This window comes from Cetorhinus maximus, chromosome 3 (assembly GCF_964194155.1).
Source record: "Cetorhinus maximus chromosome 3, sCetMax3.hap1.1, whole genome shotgun sequence".
Lineage (NCBI taxonomy): Eukaryota > Metazoa > Chordata > Chondrichthyes > Lamniformes > Cetorhinidae > Cetorhinus > Cetorhinus maximus.
In genome coordinates, this window is record NC_135881.1 from 109677943 (window position 1) to 109697681 (window position 19739).

Sequence of the window (19739 nt, forward strand, 5' to 3'; positions counted from 1 at the left end):
TATCAGCGACACTCGATCTGGGGGGTACTGAAGTGTGCCCCCTGAGCAGTTCAGGCATCGGAAGCTCATCTTGAGAAGACCGATGGCTCTCTCCACCACAGCCCTTGTGGTGCCGTGGCTCCTATTGTACCGCTGCTCAGCTTCTGATATTGGATGGTGGAGAGGCGTCATGAGCCACCTTCTGAGGGGATAGCCCTTGTCACCCAGCAGCCATCCATCAAGCCGGGCTGGAGCACTGAAGAGACCTGGCACCTGGGAGTGTCTGAGGATGTAGGCGTCATGGGAGCTGCCTGGGTACCTTGCACAGACTTGTAGAATCTGCATCCTGTGATCACACACTATCTGCACGTTCATGGAGTGGAAGCCCTTCCTGTTGACGAAGGCACCGGGCTCACCTGCTGGCACCTTGATGACCACGTGTGTACAGTCTATAGCACCCTGGACGTGGGGGAAGTCAGCAATGGCCGCGAAGCGTCTGGTTCGCTGTGCCTGACTGGCCTGGTCCCAATGGTAGTGGATGAAGGTTAATGCCCGTCTGAACAGAGCGTGTGTAACCTGCTTGACACAAGTGTGGACAGCTGATTGGGAGACACCGCAAAGATCACCCACCGAACCCTGGAAAGAGCCAGAGGCATAGAAGTTGAGGGCAGCTGTAACCTTCAGAGCCACTGGCACGGGATGTCCACCCACACAGTTAGTGGAGATCTCAGGCCCTATCATCTGACAGATATAGTTGACTGTCTCCCTTGAGAGACGGAGCCTCCTTCGGCACTGCACCTCAGACATACTGAGGTAGCTGCTTCGCTGCCTGATACCTTGGCAGCAGGATAGTGGCGTCTTCTGTGGCCCCTTCCGCCTTGGACTACCTCTTGGCCCTGCGCCCCTTGTTCCTGCGCCTGTCCTCCCAAAGGTGGCTCCCCTGGAGGCTGAATGTGCACTCCTGGCTTTCTCCCCCTTCTTGCCCTCCCTTCCTCCTCAGAGGTGCTGCCTCCAGTGGACAGTTCAGCTCCCATTCCCAGGCTAAGCGAAGGCTTCCTGAAACCTGCAGGCCCAGAAAAGATTGCTCACTGCAGAGTGCTGACCTGAAGGTTAATAGTGCAGTAAAAGCAGCTGGTATGTGTTTTGAAGTACTGCAGATCACACAGGCAAGTTTCAAAAGCTTTCATAAATAAATACTTGACAGTGCACACTCTCGACCCCAATGAGCCCTCTTATCCCACCCGTGGATGAGGTTAATACAAATGTGTCCAACCTGCCTGCCCGTTGCGCCCGTGCGCCGACCCGAAGATCACATGGGCGCAGAAAAATCGGCGTCAATTGGTGAGTCAAGGGCCTTAAGTGGCCCGTTAATTAATGGCGGGCATGCGTTGGACATCATCGCGCGCCTGCCCAGCAAAATATCGCGATGGCGCATGGTGACATCGAGTCGCTCGTCCGACGTCACTGCGCGTCATTTTACGAGCGGACGTGTGGGGCCTGCCCCCGCACGCCAACCGGAAAATTCTGCCCATGATTTCTGATGTTTTTCACTGGCTGGCTTTTAAAGTGGAACCCTACACAGACACTTGCGTTTTTTTAAATAACAAAATAGCTCAGACAGGCCAAGCTGCTACAAAACACAATTTCATATTCGACAAAATAATTGGAATGAAGGCATACAATCAACCACCTGGGGAGCGTGAGAGACCAAATCTCCTGAATATTCACACCACACTTGGACTTTTAAACTGTTGCTGAGATGAGACATCAAAATTCAATTACTTGTTCTGAGACAATAACTGCAGTTGGCATGAATTAATCAAGCCTCTCTGCAGTATGAACCGGCAAGATATTTCAAGAGAACCCCTGTCAAGCAGGAGAGAGGAAGAAGTGAAAAGGACAATGCTGCATTGAAAGGGGCTGTTGGAGCCGTGTGCCTTCTCTCTCTTTCTGTGGAAGTACTGCACCCGGGTATGTAAAGTGACCAGCCTGAGAAGAAAATGACTGTGAACTGGGATATTTTAAAATGTGGAGATCTGCTCAGTATAACTGCATCTAGGAGAACAGTTAAGCTAAACGGCTACAATGTTGAATCACTGCATCAAAACCAATCAAGGAACAACTAACCCTATACTCTGTTTCTTTCATGGATTGTAAAATCCTTAAGTCTATCCTCTTACCCTGCCATCTGCACTTGTGTGTGCATGGGCCCAGACGAATATGGGTGACCGTATGAATGGTGTCACGCTTTTCTTATTTTCTTAGCTTGGGAATTGTTTCAATAAACTTATTTCATTTTTTGCTTAACCTAAGAAAACTTGTCCAAGTAATTCTCTACAGCCTTGATGCATAAATAATGGGACACTTACAGAATTGGCAAAGCACGTCCTCTCTAAACTCTTAAAGAGAACCCTGTTATGGTCAAACATGGAGTGGGAGAATAGGGCAGTCATTTCACTCCTCCTCTCCTGGCCATGACAACATCAGTGAACCAGTTGGGTTTATATGTCAATCCAACAGCTTTGATTGATACCAGGTCTAGGTTTTTGAAAAGTAATTAACATTTTTGACATGGGGCCTGACAGGTTTTCAACTCAGGTCCATTGGATTGTTCAGTACTGTCCCTTCCAGCTGTACAAGTTTTATAAGGAATGAAGTTGTAGGCCCAGGCTGGTTAATAGTGAGAGCCCATCCAAGTTTAGAAATAATTGGCATTGATTCAGCAAGCCCTTCAGAGAGATCATCAGGATTATTGTTGTGTAAAATGTAAAAGTTCACGGGTGCTCTTCTGAGGTTGGGTTTGGGGCATAGAGTGGAATCGTCCCAGATTTGCACTAAGTGCGGTAGCAGGCGGGAAAAAGAATGCTTCGCCTACTGGCCGCAATGGCGGCTTTTCATGCCGTATCATCCCAATCCTGCCTCGTTAATCATGCTTTCCCAGGAAACATGTTTGTTTGATGGTGGGCGGGCTCTCATTCACCCGCCACACCATCACCTGGCTGCCTCCTCATGCCGGGCCATATTTAAAGTACAGCCGCGTGCACACCTCTCAGCGCTTCCAGCCGAGAACTGCTGCACAAAGACATGGCCGTGAAAGGCAAGAAGACTGCAGCTCCCCAGTTCATCATTCCTGGAATGCCTTCTGGACGCCATGGATGCCCGCCATGATGTTCTCTAAGTCCGCTCTGGCCACAGGAGGGGCAGCAACAACAACAATCTGGCTTGGGAGGCGGTGGCAGCATTGGTCAGTGCCAACGCCCTGAAAAAGAGAACAGCCACCAGCGCTGAAACAGGATGAATCATCTCCTTATTTTTGCCTGGGTAAGTCACTCTTCACATCACTCTCAACTCAAACACTCACAAGCCCATCACACATCCACAGGCCCTCAAACTGCCGGTTCAAGGGACATCACTATTCACTCTCACAAACTTCACTGTCCTCGTCCTGTCCATAGCACCATTCACCATCCACACACACCAGGCATCCTTATCATCTGGCCTGGTAGGCACCCTGCTTACACTCTATCTGTATTCATGCAGAACAAGCTGGCACACAAGAGGGAGACATTGCAGTCTGGTGGAGGAATGCCTGACATCATGGTTCTAACAAGATTTGAAAATAGAGTAATACAGCTGGCCGGCGAAGAATTGGACAGTTCCTGTGCTGACGGTGAGGTTGGCAGTGCCCTACCAAGTGAGGATCCAGCAGTACAACATGCAGCAGGCAACCATGCTGTGAGTGATGTGTCCTGTTTCACTGGCTACTGCCATGCACTAATTATCTCTCCTTGCTTTTGCAGGCACATTTGCCAAACAGCTGATGGAGTCCACGGCCCAGGTCCTCCAATCAAGCCCCAAAGACAACTAAGAAGAGGATTCCGCTGAAACCTCAATTGAAGACCCGTCACAGCGCTCACCCACACAGTGATACATAACTCATTGGGACCTAGTTCTAGAGTAGTGTTGGGGTCACAATCCAGTGTGTATGTCACACTGTCTGATCCACAGCATGCGGTAGCAGGGGTTTCCCAGGTTTCTGGCACTCAGAGAACTGCTGGAGGCCAGAAATCTGCTGTGTCCGACTCAGATGACGAACCCCTGGACTCAGTCATACCTCAGTTGCTGGAGCTGCAAAGGCAAGCCCAGGAACATCAGGAAAGGATGTCAGATTGCAAGGCACGATGGCGGAATCCATCCGCCTTCAGTCTGAGGTGATAGCACCGGTATGCCAACGCATCGAAGTCAACACTATAGGATGGCAACCGCCATGGAGACCTTGGTCTAGGACATTGGTCCTGCACTGCTGCGCGGGCTGAACTCCATCACTGATGCCACAGTCGGTCTCTAACAGTGTAAATGCAGAGGGTTGCGGGGTAGTTTGCTCTTACTCCAGCATCCCCTTCTCCTCAAGGAGTCAGCCAGAGGCCCTTGGGCATCCATAGGAAGGAGGATCAGCAGGTGCACACCCCGGGGCCATCCGTCCAGGTGACTCTGAGAGTGTTCGGCTCATCCAAAATCTCCTTTTGCTGTGACCCCAGCAGCTCCAGCTCCACAGACCGAGGAGGATGCCACTGCCACATAGCAGGACCCTGAAAGCAGGCTGGGGCCCTCCAGGTCTCAGCCTTCCAAAGGATGCCTATCAAGGTCATCACAGACAGGGCATAGCAGTCAGCAGGCTGCCTCCACCTCTGCTGTGGATGTCGGGGAACACCAAGATATAGCGGCAGGGTTAGTTGTAGAAGATGTCGTTGCCCAGGTGGCACAGGTGTTAATCACTTGTACATAATATTCACTATTGTAAATAAACTTCCAAGAATGTCTCCTTGCCTCTGGCTCCTTGTTATGATGAGCAGTGTTTGTGTCACTCAGATGTGAAACCGTTGTTCCTGCACAAAATAAAGGCAGGTGTCTCAGTCCAGGTCTTCTTCCCTGTGCAGTGCATAACCTTCAGACCAAAATGATGGTCTGGCTTCACACTCCCTGGACACATTACTGATGCCTGCACCTCGATGGTGTTTGTCACTGCTGCCAGAATGTCGTGGACAGGCATCACAGAGTTCCGTCATTCCCTCTGTGTGCTCTCAGCACCTTTCAGGTGGGGTTGGCTCCCCCAATTCTTCAGCATCTGTGACCAGTGACGCTGTGCTCCTGAAGGGTCAGGTGCTGAAGGCTGACAAAGGATCAGGTGCATTTAAAATTTCACAGCTGCGTCTCCATGATATGACCTTGATCACAGAGCCCAATTGAGCTACCCTCAGCCAGACAGGAGTCAGACATTCACACATGCTATGCGAAGATCTATGGTGTCTCCTCACTGCACGTTGTCATCATCCTCTTGAAATCTAGCAACTATTAGGGCCTCCACTGCATCTCCATGACAGGAGCCTTATCACAGAGGGTATGTGTACTGCTCTCAGCCAGACTGGAGTCAAACGCTCACAGTTGCAATGTGAGAATCTATGGTGCATCCTCACTGCATGCCGTCATCATCCTCCACGAATCTAGCAGCTATGAGGGCCTCCCATGTGCGCCTTCCTTGTCTGGCCAATGTGATGACCTCATTGCAGGCATTCTCACCTTCAATCCTGTTGACGCCTTCCTCATCAGAGGAGACATCCAGCTCCTCCACCTCCACCCAAGCCCCCAGCTCCTCGCCCCGTTGCAGCGCCAGGTTGTAAAGGGCGCAGCAAGTGATGACAATGCGTGACACCCTCTGTGGACTATACTGCAGGCTCCACCAGTCCGGTCCAGGAACCGGAACCTCAATTTCAACATCCCAATGGTTTGCTCCACCAAGGTGCGAGTTGCAGCATGACCCTCGTTATACCTCCTCTTTGCTGAAGTCTGAGGCTGCTATAGGGGTGTCATCAGCCACATCCTCTGTGGGTAGTCCTTGTTCCCGAGGAGCCATACCTGCAGCCTCAGTGGACCCTAGAAGATGTCAGGGATCTGAGGCCTGCTCAGGATGTAGGAGTTGTGGATACTCCCTTGGACCCGTGCATAGACTTGCAGGATGCATTTGTGGTGGTTGCATACCAGCGAGCGGAAACCCTTGCGGTTGACAGAGTGGCTGCTTGTTGACGCGGAGATCTGAGTGCCATGAAAGTGCAGTCGATGGCACCCTGTACCTGTGGGAAACATGAAATCTGGGCAAATCCCAGCGCTCTTGCATCCTGGCTTTGCTGGTCCCGGGCAAAATGCACAAAATTGTATGCCTTAGTGAAGACGGTGTCTGTGACCTCCTGGATGCATTTGTGGGTGGAGGCTTGTGATATCCCACAGAGGTCACCTGTGCAGCCCTGACAGGAGCCACTGGCGTAAAAATTGAATGCCGCTGTCACTTCCACGGCCACTTGAAGTGGATGTCCTCCATGTCCCCGTGGCGCCAAATCCTTCAGCATCTGGCAAATGGGACTGACCAGTTCCTAGACATGCGTAGTCTTCAGCAACACTGGTTCTCATTCATCTGCAGGAATGAAAAGCAGCGTCTATGGAACTTGGGTCTAACTCAGTGCCGACCAGTGACTCTGGTGACTCTGATGTGGCTCTTCAGCGGTGTGTGTGGGAGCCCCAGCCATCCCTTCTTTCTCAGGGTGCTGCTCCTCTCTCTGCCCAGCCAGGCACCTCTGTCACTCTCTTCTCCTTCGTCTTTGCTCTCTGTAAGCCATGAGGGATACAGCTAGGTCACTCGGCTCCATGCTCCTGACGTACTTCTCCTCCAGGATGAAAGAGAGAGATACGTGGGTTAGCGTAGGTATACTAAGAACCCCTCTTGGTTAAACCTGAAGGCCCCTTAATGCATGCCGGAGAGTGCTGGCAACCACTGGGATGGCAGAGTTCAGTGAAATGCATAGTTGCCCGAAGCTCCACCCTGCTCCGCCCCACTCCACTTGACCGATTGGCAGCAGCTTCGCCGCTGGACTGCATACTGTGCCCTCAGCTCAGGTACAGGCATTCTCCTAACCCGCACTGCAAAGCTGTACTGTTAACTTGAACGAGGGGGGAGACTGGTCCAAGCCTGAATGATGACATTGCAAGGGAGCTGTGAGTGCCTCCGCCAGTGACTGCTCCATGGCCAGCTTTCACAAGGAGATTGTACAATGTGCCAGTTGCCCAATTGATCTGCAGTCCACTAAAACACTCATTAATTTGCAGCCCAAGGGGTGAAAAGCTCTGGAGCATTTGCTGGCACTTTCAGGCCTCTGCATAGCTTGAGTGGGCAGTTAGGCTAGAGGCCCCGAGTCCAAGCATGTCAATGTGGCTGCATCTGAACTGACTCAGCTGTGGAGGAATGGTCACTCTATATAAGGTTTCCTTATCCACTCCCCCCACCCAACACCCATTAATATCACCTGGAGTGCTGCCCTTGTCCCACCCCTGCTACTTGCATTAATCGGAGTGGCTGCTCTTGTCCCAAATCGTCTCAATCGGAGTGCTGCCCTTGTCCCCCCACCCAACTTGTCTCAAACTGAATGCTGCCCTTGCCCCCAGCCTGGCACCTCGCCTCAACCGCAGGGCAGACCTTGCCCCGACACTGCACTGTCAGCCAGCCTCGAAAAAGTGACTTGCCTGTGCCCTTGCCTGAATGCGCAGCACCTCAACCTTGAGGTCCAACAGGTGGCACTTACAAGTGCTGTGTAACGTTACTGTGCACTCACCCCTCGAAATGCAGCTCACCAGGTGCATGCCTTATAAATGCTGTTGCGACTTGCTCGGGTGATCCAGCGTTGGGGCGTATGATTCTGGAGAGTTGATGTATTACAATGAAGTTCCCAACATCCGGCAGCAGGAAACGCAGCCTGCCATTGACGGGCAGAGCGGATGGACAGTTGCAAATGTGTTCCATGATGGCATGAAACCGATTTTTGGCCTTCCTGCCATATTGTCCGCTCATGCCCCCCATGATGCCTGTCGCCAATGGGAGCAGATGATTCTGCCCATAATGTTGAATCAAAAGAGGCAATGTTTTAAAGATGATTTTACAAACTGGCGTATAATTATAAAAGCTTAGCGGAAGAAACAAAAAGTGACTGTTGTTCCCCTTGCTGGATCCTACTCAGCAGTTACCCATCACATATGATGCTCTTTCTGGAGATTGGCTGTAGAAATGACTATTGAATATGAAATGTCAGGGTCTTGGTCATGTAGAGGGTCAGACATGGCCTCTAAAATTTGAGTTCAAAACTGATCCAAAAGGTTGGGATAAAATATCCTCTGAACTGGCTGTGCAAAATAAGTTTGAGCAGTTTCATCTCTTTTCCTACTTGGGAAAATAAAACAATTTTAACTGCCTCTTAATTGGCACCAAATGGACAATCCCATTCAGACACGATGGTTGAGGAGGGAAATGAAAAACTTTCATATATAACATAGTTTCCCAGATCAGTTATGTTGAGGAACCAACGAGGGAACAGGCAACTTTGGATCTGTGCAATTAGAACATTCTAGAAAAGGGCCATCTGGGGCACAGTGGCCATAATACAATAGAATTTTATCTTGAATTTCAAAATGATTTACTTATGACCAAAAATAGAGTCTTAAATCGAAACAAAGTAAACTATGTAGGTAAGAGGGGAAAGTTAGCTACAGTGGACTGGGAAACTATAATTTAAAAATGTGATGGCAGACAAGAATTAATGTACAATATGCAATAAATATACATGGAATAAACACCCTACAGAAAAAGTGGTCCAATCATGATAACACAGGGAGTTAAAGATAGTATTAGATCCAAAGAAGTGGCTTTTAATGTTGTGAAAAAGGGTAATGAGCCTGAAGACTGAGAAGATTTTAGAATTCAGCAAGGAAGGTTCCAAAAAATGGATAAGAGAAAAGAGAATGTGAGACGAGATTAACAAGAGACATTAAAACTATGTAAACATTTAGATAGGGAAATAGAAAAAGATTAGTGAAAGCAAACGTCGGCCAAGAGGCAGAGACAGCTAGGGGAAATTATAGTGAGAATAAGGAAATGACAAAGTATTGAACACATACTTTGTATCTGTCTTCACAGTAGAAGGCACACAAAGAAATCTGGAAATAATGGGGAGCCAAGAAAAGGAAGGTTTATCGGTGGTATTCGGAGTGAAGAAATTCCACCAGTACCTACAAGGATGATATTTCACCATTATGTTGGACCATAAACCATTAATGGGTTTATTCGTTGAGCATAAGGCCATTTCACCAATAGCATCAGAAAGAATACAATGTTGGGCTTTGATACTATCTGCTTACGAGTATAACTTTATGTGTCATCCTGGCTTACACATTGCAAATGCAGATGCACTCAGTCGTCTCCCGTTACCAAATAGCATTGTACATGCTCTTGTTCACAAGAAGTTGTGTTCCAACTGAATTTCCTGGTTTCTTTGCCTATGTGTGCGAAGCAAATTAGAAATTGGACGAACAGACATCCAATATTGTTGGAAGTCAGAGAAGATCTCTGCAAGGATGGTCAAATTCACTTGTATCTGAAGGCTTGAGACCATTCCATGGCAGAAACACACAGCTAAGTTATCAAGATGGAAATTTGTTGTGGGGATCAAGAGTTGTTGCCCATCACAAGGTAGAGAACCACTCTTGACAGAGCTTCATAGTACGCATCCAGGCATATCAAAGATGAAAATGCTTGTGCACATCTATGTCTGGTGGCCAGGCATTGTCAGTGACATTGAAAGAATGGTCAAGCACTGTCTCCATTGTTGGCAACAACTGAAATTGCCTGCTTTAGCTCCCCTGCATCTGTAGGAGTAGCCTGGTCGACCCTTGGTTAGACTACATATCGATTACATAGAGCCATTCTTAGGTACCATGTTCTTATTGATCGTAGATGCACATTCTAAATAGATGGATGTACACGAAGTCAAATCGAGCGCAGCTATCGAGAAGCTGTATGTTTTAGCATACATGGTCTAGCTGAAATCGTCGTTTCTGATAATGGTGCAGCATTTCCCAGCATAGAATTTCAGAAATTTGTGAATTTGAATGGAATCAGACATATTAAAACAGATCCTTACCATCCCTCATCGAATGGTTTAGCCGAGAGAGCTGGACAACCTTTCAAGTCTGGTATGAAAAGTTTATCAGAAGGTACTCTAGAATCTCAACTTTCCCCCTTTCTTCTCAGTTATTGTATAATGCCACATTCAGTATGGGTTCAACACAGTCTGAGTTATTGAAATGCCGCCTATAAACACGATTAAGCCTAGTGTTTCCAAGTTTGGAGGAGAATGTAGAGCGAAATCAGAGTAATCAAAAATTGAATCACGATATGCACAGCAAAGCTCACACAGTCAATGTAGGTGACACAGTATTCATGCAAAATTTCAGAAGTGGACCTTGTTGGATTCCTGGAACCATTGTCTCAGAGACATTATCTTTCCAAGTACAAGTGGAAAATAGAATCGCTCGTAAGTACATGGATCATACGCATGTTAGAGACATTCCAACAACCAACTATTCCGCCCATGATTAACGGTGAACTGTCAATTCCTGAGGTGACAAATCAACCTAAAATAGACATGCCCGATGTCTCTGTAAAGTCGCTGAATCCAGAACTGCCACTTTCTAATTACATGTCTCATGCTGCAGTTCCAGATCCTGTCAATCCTGTTCAGAAAACTCAAGTGGTAGAGCTACGTTGCTCTAGCCATACAAGGAGAACACCTCAGGGACTTGAGCTTTAATCTCTTGAAGTTTTATATATGTATATGTTGATGGATATTCAATGTTTCCCTGTAAATAGAAATTGTAAAAAAAACTCAAGTGGGAGGAAATGTAGCAACTGTGGGTATAGCCTCTCCTGCTGTCTATCAGGGGTCAAGGGATGTTTTGTGAGGCTCCAACCAATGAGCCCTAAACACAGGCAATCCGGTGGGTGGGCTTCCTAATGAGAGTCCTGATCGAGCATGTAGCCCTAGAGAAGCTCTCTGTAATAAAGTTATCTGTTTCTTGTTGAAGCCTGTCCACTCTGTCAAGTCATTACACTCAGGTAGTTCAAGTTGCTGAGGCAACATGCACTTATGCATTCATATTGTAGTCTGGAGCTATGAATAGTGACGGTAGCGGCTCCCATTTTCTTTGCATCACATGACTGACCAGGAATCCTTCCTATTCTTATTGCCTGCTATAGGTATGTGTTGGAAGGATCTGCAGGTTGATACTCAACCTGTTTGGCCACATTACAAACACACCTTCTTTGGCCATCAAGTCCTGGCGTGGGACTCGAATCCAGAGTTCCTGGCACAGAAGCAGGGATGCTACCCACTGCACCACAAGACCTCAAAAGCTGCTTATGTTAAATGCAACTGAAATTGTAGACAAGTAATAAATATTTTATTTACCGAAGTAGGGAGTTTTGTAACATTATATAAATATAAATAGTTCTGCATATTTTATTATAGGTTCCTTCACTTCTGTGTTGGGTCTTTTCTTCTCTTGTTTTGTTTCCAAATATATAACAATTGAACATTAACTCAACCATAATTACAACAGCACTAATATAATACAATACCTTTGCATGTGACTCCATCGCCAAAATAGCCAAAAGGGCAGCGTCCACATCTGAAGCTTCCATAATGAGTTGATTCACAAGGAACCCCAGAGAAACACGGTGAGTCTGCACATGTAACTATCTTTGGTTCAGGCGTCAGTTCATCCTTTGTGTAAAGACCTTCTGTAGTTACAGTCACACTGGAAGGCTGTGATTTTATTACAGGCCTCCTCTGAGTCAATGATGGACCAAGGGTTTTTGTAACACCTCTTTCTCCTTTCATGTGGTTTCTTGCTGTATTATCACTTGCTTCTTCTTCTTTACTGCTCCCTCTTTCTCCTTTATTGATTTCTAGGAATGTAGCAGCTGGAGTTTTTCTAGGTAAAGGTTGACTGTATGGGATGGAGGGAAGCCAGGCTGTAGATCTATTGTCAGCGGTCTGATGTACTGTAGTCCAATGATAGACATGTGGCTTCTTGACAGTTGTTGTCATCACAGTAGGTGCAGTAGCTGTAGCATTGACTCTTGACTTTGGTCTGATAACCCCAGGTTCCTGAAGATCTATAGAATACCACAATTTTGTTAGTTATTACATCAAACTTTTTCAGTAAAGTCATCTACCATTTAAAACATAGAAGGGTTAAACAATTTAGAGGTTAGAACCTTCATAGATACACAAGTTTGTACCCAGTACTGACCTCATTGGAGTTTGTGGGACAACCGGAAGGCATCTCCTTTGCATGGGCCAGAGGACAACTGCATCGCTAAGCACACATTATTGCTGTATATTTCCACATTAAGGCTGGAAAACCTGGCTGCATTGGGTGTGGGATGGTGGGGGTGGCAGGGGCAGGGGGGTTGCAGCAGTGGGTTAGTGGTGGGCCTGATACACAGGAGATCCTATCCAGCCCCAATGAGGCCAGTCAAGGCTTTTTTTTAACATAAGGGCATATCTCTCTTTAAGCCAGCAGGCTGCTCCTGGCCTGGACTCTCCTGTGGGATCCATTTGTGCCCATCTGAGAACATAAGAAATAGGAGTAGGAGAAGACCAAACGGCCAATTGAGCCTGTTCTGCCATTCAATACGATCATGGCTGATCTTGGGCTTCACCTCCACTCTCTCACCTGCTCCCCATATCCCTTGATTTCCTGAGAGACCAAAAATCTATCTCAGCCTTAAATATATTCAATGATTATGCATCCTCACCTGTCTGAGGTAGACAATTCCAAAGATTCAGAACCCTTCAAGTTGAAGAAATTTCTTCTCATCTCAGTCCTAAATGTTCAGCCCCTTATCCTGAAACTGTGCTCTCTTGTTTTTGATTCCCCATCCAGGGGAAACAATTGTTTCAGTGGCTACCCTGTCAAGCTCCTTCATAATCTTGAATGTTTCAATGGAATCACCTCTCATTCTCCTAAACCCCAGAGAATATGGACAAAATTTTCTCAGCCTTTCATCATAGGACAATCCGCTCATCCCAAGAAACCAATCTAGTGAACCTTTGCTGTGCTGCCTCCAATGCAAGTATATCCTTCCTTAAATATGGAGATCAAACTTGCACACAGCATTCCAGGTGTCCTATTTCCACAGCCCTGTACAAATGTAGCAAGAGTTCTTGTACTCCAATCCCTTTGCAACATGCCATTTGCTTTCCTAATTGCTGTTGTACCTGCATGCCAACTTTTTGCATTCCTTGTACAAGTACACCCAAATCTCTCTGAACATCAATATTTACAAGTTTCACATCTTTTAAAAAAGTATTCTGATTTTCTATTCTAATGACTAAAGTGAATAACCTCACACTTCCCCAAATTATACTCCATCCGCCACCTTGTTGCCTACTCACTTAACCTGTCTATATCTCTTTGCAGTCTCTTTATGTCCTCCTTACAGTTTGCATTCCCATCTAAATTTCTATTGTCAGCAAACTTAGATGCGTTACTCTCTGTCTCTTTGTATAAGCAAATAGTTCATGGCCTAGCACTGATCCTTGCAGCATTCCACTTGTCACAGCCTGCAACTTGAAAATGCCCCATTTATTCCTACTCTCTGCTTCCTGTCCATTAACCAATCCTCTATCCATGCTGATATATCACCCCAACCCCATGAGCTCTTATTTTGGCAATTACTGAATGCCTTTTGGAAATCCAAGTATACTACAGGCACCGATTCCCTTGTATCTACCTACTAGCTATATCCTCAAAAAACGCTAATGAATTTGTCAAACAAGGTTAGTAAAACCATGGTGACTTGTTCTATTCATACTATGCTTACCTAAGTGCATTGATAAGACTTTCTTAATAATAGATTCCAATAAATGATTGATGTCAGGCTAACTAGCCTTATAGTTCCTTGTTTTCTCTCTCCCACCTTTCTTGGATAGTGGTGTTACATTTGCTAATTTCAAATCTGCTGGGACCATTCCAGGATCTAGGGAATTTTGGAAAATCATAGCTAGCCATCATCTCTGTAGCTATCCTTTTTAGAACCTTAGTGCGTAGGCCATCATGTTCTGGGGATTTGTCAGGTTTTAGTCCCTTGAGTTTCTTCAGTACTTTTTCTCTGCTGATATTAATTACCTTAATTTCCTCACTCATATTAGCCCCTAGGTTACCCTCTAATTTTGGTTGTAACTTGTGTCTTCTACTATGAAGACAGACACAAACTATTTGTTCAATGTCTCTGCCATTTTCTGATTCACCATGATTTCTCCTGTTTCTGCTTCTAAGGGATCAATGTTTACTATAGCTACTTTCTTCCTTTTTATACACTTGTAAAAGCTCTTGGAGTCTGTTTTATATTCCTGATTAGTTTACTCTCACACTATATTTTTCCCCTTTAGCCAATTATTTTTGTGGCTCTCTGCTGGTTTCTAAAACACCCAATCCTCAGACTTACTACAATTCTTTGCAACATTATAAGCCTCTACTTTTAATCTAATACTATCCTTAACCTCCTTAGCAAGCCATATATGGATCTTTCTTGCTGAGTTTTTGTTCTTCAATGGAATATATTTTTGTTGAACATTTTTAATTGTTTCCCTAAACGTTTCCTATCATTTATTTATCACCATATCTTTTACTCTATTTACCCAATCAACCTTAGCCAGTCCTTCCCTCATATCAATAAAATTGACTTTGCTTAGGTTTAAGATTTCTGGTTGTGATTGGAGTGGGTTCTTTTCAAACTTAATGTGGAATTCAATTGTGTTATGATCACTATTTCCCAGTGGATCTTTTACCATGACATTATTAATCAATCCTACCTCATTGCACAAGACTAGATCTAAAATAGCATTGTTGCTTGTTGATTCCATAACATATTGCCTCAGGAAACTGTCACAAAAACATTCTACAAACTCAACTTCCAGACCATCTTTGCCAATTTGATTTCTCCAATCCATATGAAGCTTAAAGTCCCCCACAACTATTACATTATCTTTGTTACAAGCTCCAGTAAATTGTTTAATGTTTTGTCCAATGGTATAGCTACTGCTAGGAGGGTTATAAACTACTCCCACCAGTGTTTTCTGATCCTTACTATTCCTAATCTTCACCCATACTAATTCTACTTCCTGATTATTTGAGCGAAGATCCTTTCTTACTAATGTCCTTATGTACTCCTTTATTAACAAGAATACCCCTCCTCCTTTACCTTCCTGCCTGTCTTTCAAAATGTTGTGTGCCCTGGAGTATTTATTTCCCAACCTTGGTCAACTTGTAACAATGTCCCTGTAATGGTGATTAGATCTAAACCAAACCGCTATTTGTTCCACTGGTTCATCTATCTTATTGTGTATGCTCCATGCATTCAGATAAAGTGACTTCAATTTTTTTATTGTTATTCCTTGCTTGGATCTTACTCTCTGATGCACAACTACCATTAAACTTTGTCCCTTACTGTCCTACTCAACTTGTCTCTATCCACATGGATACACTTTCCAATTGACCCAACTTTTATCTTTGGATTTCTATGGCCTGAGCATTTTGGATGATTGGGGCTCACCATCACATCCCCGCCAACTTCGATTGCCCTTCAGCCAATTTATGCTCCAATGAGTATTGGCTGGCTGCAGGTGGGACTTCCGCCCCTCACTTGGGACAAAGTCCCGCCTTAGAGAGCCTCCGGCCAATCAGATTGGTCGGCAGCTCTCCAGTCCCTGCAGTGACAGTGCTGCAGTGGACAGAGGAGGAACTATACCAACTTGCCTGAGCCTAAGTGTTGGAACTGGAGGACAAGCTAAGTGTAAGGGGTCCCAGGGCAGGGAGGGTAGGGAAAGATCTTGAGGGAGAGGCCGGGGCGGAGGGAGGTCTGGAGATCAGACCTTAAGAAGAGGGTGCTCCTCAGTCAGAATGGGTCTTCTGATGGAGATGCCACACACCCCCCACACCACTTCCTGCCCAAGATTGAACTTTGATTCTTTCCGGCCTTCCCCCACAGAGGTTCAATGTTCCTGCCAGCCTAAAAATTGAGGCTGGGCAGGAAATGGCTTCAGTGTAAAATTGCTGTGTGGTCAACGTGAGCCGGAACTTGGAGGGAATCCTGTCCCTGCAATTTCACATTTCCACTCACCTAAAAACCCACTAGTGTGGGAGCATAAAATTCAGGCCTATATCTGTACACCCGAACCCTCCTCCCCCTTTGATAGATTAAGGCCATTTCCCCCCCTACTCTGACCATTTCTGTTGATGCACTCATGTTTCCATGCTTTGTCCCTTCCTGTCACACTCTGGTTATATTATCTATTTAGTTATCCTGCACTATAGCCTTGTCCTTTCTCTTTAATTTTCCAAATCTCCCCTCACATAAACCCTCAAAGCCCTCCCATCCTCCCCACCACACTATTTAGTTTAAAGCACTATCTACAGTTTTAGTTACATGACTCATCAGGACACTGGTTCTGGTGAAGACTGTCCCAAAGGTACAGCTTCCTCTTTGCCCAGTACTGGTATCAGAAACCATTTCTACCCACCAACCTTTGAGCCATGCATTTAAATCTCTGATCTTATTTACCCTATGCCAATTTGCTTGTGGCTCAGGTAATAATCCAGGGATTATTACCTTTATGGTTCTGCTTTTTAACTTAGCCCCTAGCTGTTCATACTCCCCCAGCAGAACCACTTTTTTTGTCCTACCTGTGTTATTAGTGTAGTATAAGGGTCCGGAACATATAGGGTTAACATGGGACTGAGTACAGTACCACCCACAGTGATGTAAGAGAACATATGACCCACACCTAGGGGTCAGTCTAGTATTGGACAGAGCTGTGTTCACAAGCAAGCATTCCTAGCTTGAACCCTTTACTGTATATATGTACATAGTTCTTGAAGTTAATAAATACATACAGTTAACCTACTTAAGACTACGAAGACTTCATTAAGACCTACTGAATGGTATCCAATAACCTACAACATGGTGGCAACGAATGGAAAAACCCGAAACCTTGCAAAAAATGAGGAGAACAACCAAAATCCTGCAAGACTAAAGGAAAATTTGAAGAAACATTCTGACCTGATGAAAAGCTCGAGAAGCAGACTCAGAGGAAAATCACTAGATAAGAGCTCCAAAGAAAGGCTTGGAAGCTGAAGGCAGAAATTTAAAATTTCTCACTGCAGCATAAGACTCCATGGGAAAACAGAATTACCTGGAAAAACTCAGCAGGTCTGGCAGCATCGGTGGAGAAGAAATCAGTTGACGTTTCGAGTCCTCACGACCCTTCGGCAGAACTGAAGTATAGTTAGGAGAGAGGTGAAATATAAGCTGGTCTAAGGTGGGGTCTAAGGTGGTCTAACCAGATTATATTTCACCTCTCTCCTAACTATACTTCAGTTCTGCCGAAGGGTCGTGAGGACTCGAAACGTCAACTGATTTCTTCTCCACCGATGCTGCCAGACCTGCTGAGTTTTTCCAGGTAATTCTGTTTTTGTTTTGGATTTCCAGCATCCGCAGTAGCTTTTTGTTTTTAAGACTCCATGGGACCGTTTGGAAGTACAACTCCAATTCCCAGGATGCAGAGTCAGCAGGCCTAACAGGGGTGAGCTAAAATTTTTAAATTTCAGGATACAGCAAGTCCTGAGAAACTTTTAATAGTTCAGTGATCAGAAAATGTCATTTAAAAGCTCCATCGGAAAACCCAGATTCCCGAGTCGGCGCTTGAACACATGGCATCCGAACTCATTCTGAGAAGAAAAATTAATTAATTTGGAAGAATCGTGAATAAAGAATTAGCTTTAAAGACCAGCACAGGCTGGATTCAATGCTTTCATGAGCCTAAAGCATAGTGCTGAAATGGAGGAGTCTGCATCTTGTTAATCCAAGCAGCCATTGTGTAAAATTTTTCAAGTCGGAGCATGAGCACCATTGCAGCGGGAGCCCGCCAACACCAGCAAGTGCAGGTAAACTCTTTATCTTCATATGAACGGTGGTGCCATCTTCAATTTCAGCGACATCTTAAAGTTGTATCTACACTTTAAAATTTTTTTAACCATGGATCAGAAATCCACTCTTCCAGATCAATTTGGACTTATCCAAGGCCCAGATCAATCACATAATTGGGGACTTTGGAGAAAAAGATTCCATAGATACAGGATAGCTTCAGGTCTGGATAAACAGACGGAAGTATATGAACAAGTTAATATACTGCTTAGCTGACAGGCCTAATAGCGGATGACATTATTGCTAGATAAGGAATCAACAAATCATCTGCTAAATTTGAAGAAGTACTAAAATCATTCAATGTTTATATTAACTCAATGTTTATATTCACCCCAGAAGTAACAAAATCCTCAAAATGGCTATATTTAATAAACATGTCCAGAGACAGGAGAACTTGTCGACTCATTCATCGTACAGGATGGCTGAAGGCTACAAATAAGGAGCACCAAAATCTGAACTTATCAGGGATAGAATTGTTTTAGGATTAGTGGATGATGCACTCTCAGATATGCTGCAAGTGAAGGAAGATCTAACCCTCAAGAAAGCTACCCAGATTGTTAGGCAGTCTGAACTCCATGTGCAGCACAGGACCATCTTAAGAGGAGAAAGTAAACTGTTGTACAAAGGAAACACCGCTGCCCAGTTAGTTAAACAGCACAGAAGCCGGGACACTCCAGGCCAAGGAGCACTGTTCCTGTGGCCCAGTTTGTAGCACTCCTGCCTTGGAATCAGAAGTTGGGGGTTCAAGGTCCACTCTAGAGACTTAGTGATACAATGTCAGCTGATTTTTTAGGGCAGTACTAAGGGAGTGCTGCACTGTCAAATGAGACACTGAACTTCGGAAAGGGTAGACATAAAAAAATCCCAGGCTAAGGGATGCAATACTCTAACTGACTAACAGAGTGAACATGCCAGTGCTGTGGAGCAAAGCTCCCCCACAGGCAAAATTAATGTCCTGCAAATTCAGCCCAATGCTTTCAATGTAACAGAATTGGACACATTGGCAAACTGTGCAAGGCCAAAACATCTAAGTGCTCAGAAGACCCAAAGATGATTCAAGAAGTTGAGACTGCACACCAAGAGGACACAGCCATGCTTCTTGGGTGAGGGCAAATATCCAGGATTCTCATCCTGGAACATGGACATTTCGGTTAACAACCATCTCACAAACTTTAAGTTGGACACGGGAGCCAGTGTTATGGCCCTATCAAACAAAGAACCATGGCTGAGAGACTTCTGTCTTCAAACAACAAACACACTAGCTTGGACCCAGAGGAATCCGACTTCCAGTCACAGGCATGATTCTGGAACTACTAATGTATGGCGGCAAACAAATCTTTGAGCTGAGTTACATTATCCCATAACCAGTCTTCTTCTTTCTTGAGCAGAGATGTCAGTGTAGCCCTGAATCTCCTCAAAATGGCAGAAGAGGTCAAGATCATCACTGTGATAACTTATACAGAACTGCAAGTTCCCTAGAGCTCAAACAAGAAAGGGTATCCTGACTGGGACTTCAGCTCTGAACTGCCTTCTCTCTTTGCAGAACAGGTTTGTCCATTTTTGTTACAGGTGCTAGAAAGCCCTCATTGGTCAGACCAGCCAACCACTCAGATAGTTACCATGATGCCTCCAGTGGAGGATAGACAAGAGAGCAACTAACAACCAAAGCAGCCTCAACCTCCGGCTCCAACAACTATTGATGAGGTTAACGCTGCGACCACAGAGCAAATGCTGCAAATCTCAGCCAGCATGACTGTGCCACAGATGATGCTGGAACCAAGGAGCAGCCTCCATTGCTGACAGCACACCACACAGCCAAACGCAAAGGTAAGCT

At 45.5% G+C, this 19739-nt stretch overlaps 1 protein-coding gene across 1 annotated transcript in view; it reads right to left on the reverse strand.

The window, feature by feature from the left end:
• vwde (von Willebrand factor D and EGF domains) overlaps positions 1–19739 on the reverse strand; it is a 379611-nt gene that overhangs the window by 60867 nt on the left and 299005 nt on the right. Inside the window, exon 22 of the mRNA XM_078538828.1 lies at positions 11492–12031. Coding sequence (XP_078394954.1) covers positions 11492–12031 — 540 coding nt within the window. The remainder of the gene's footprint in view (positions 1–11491; positions 12032–19739) is intronic.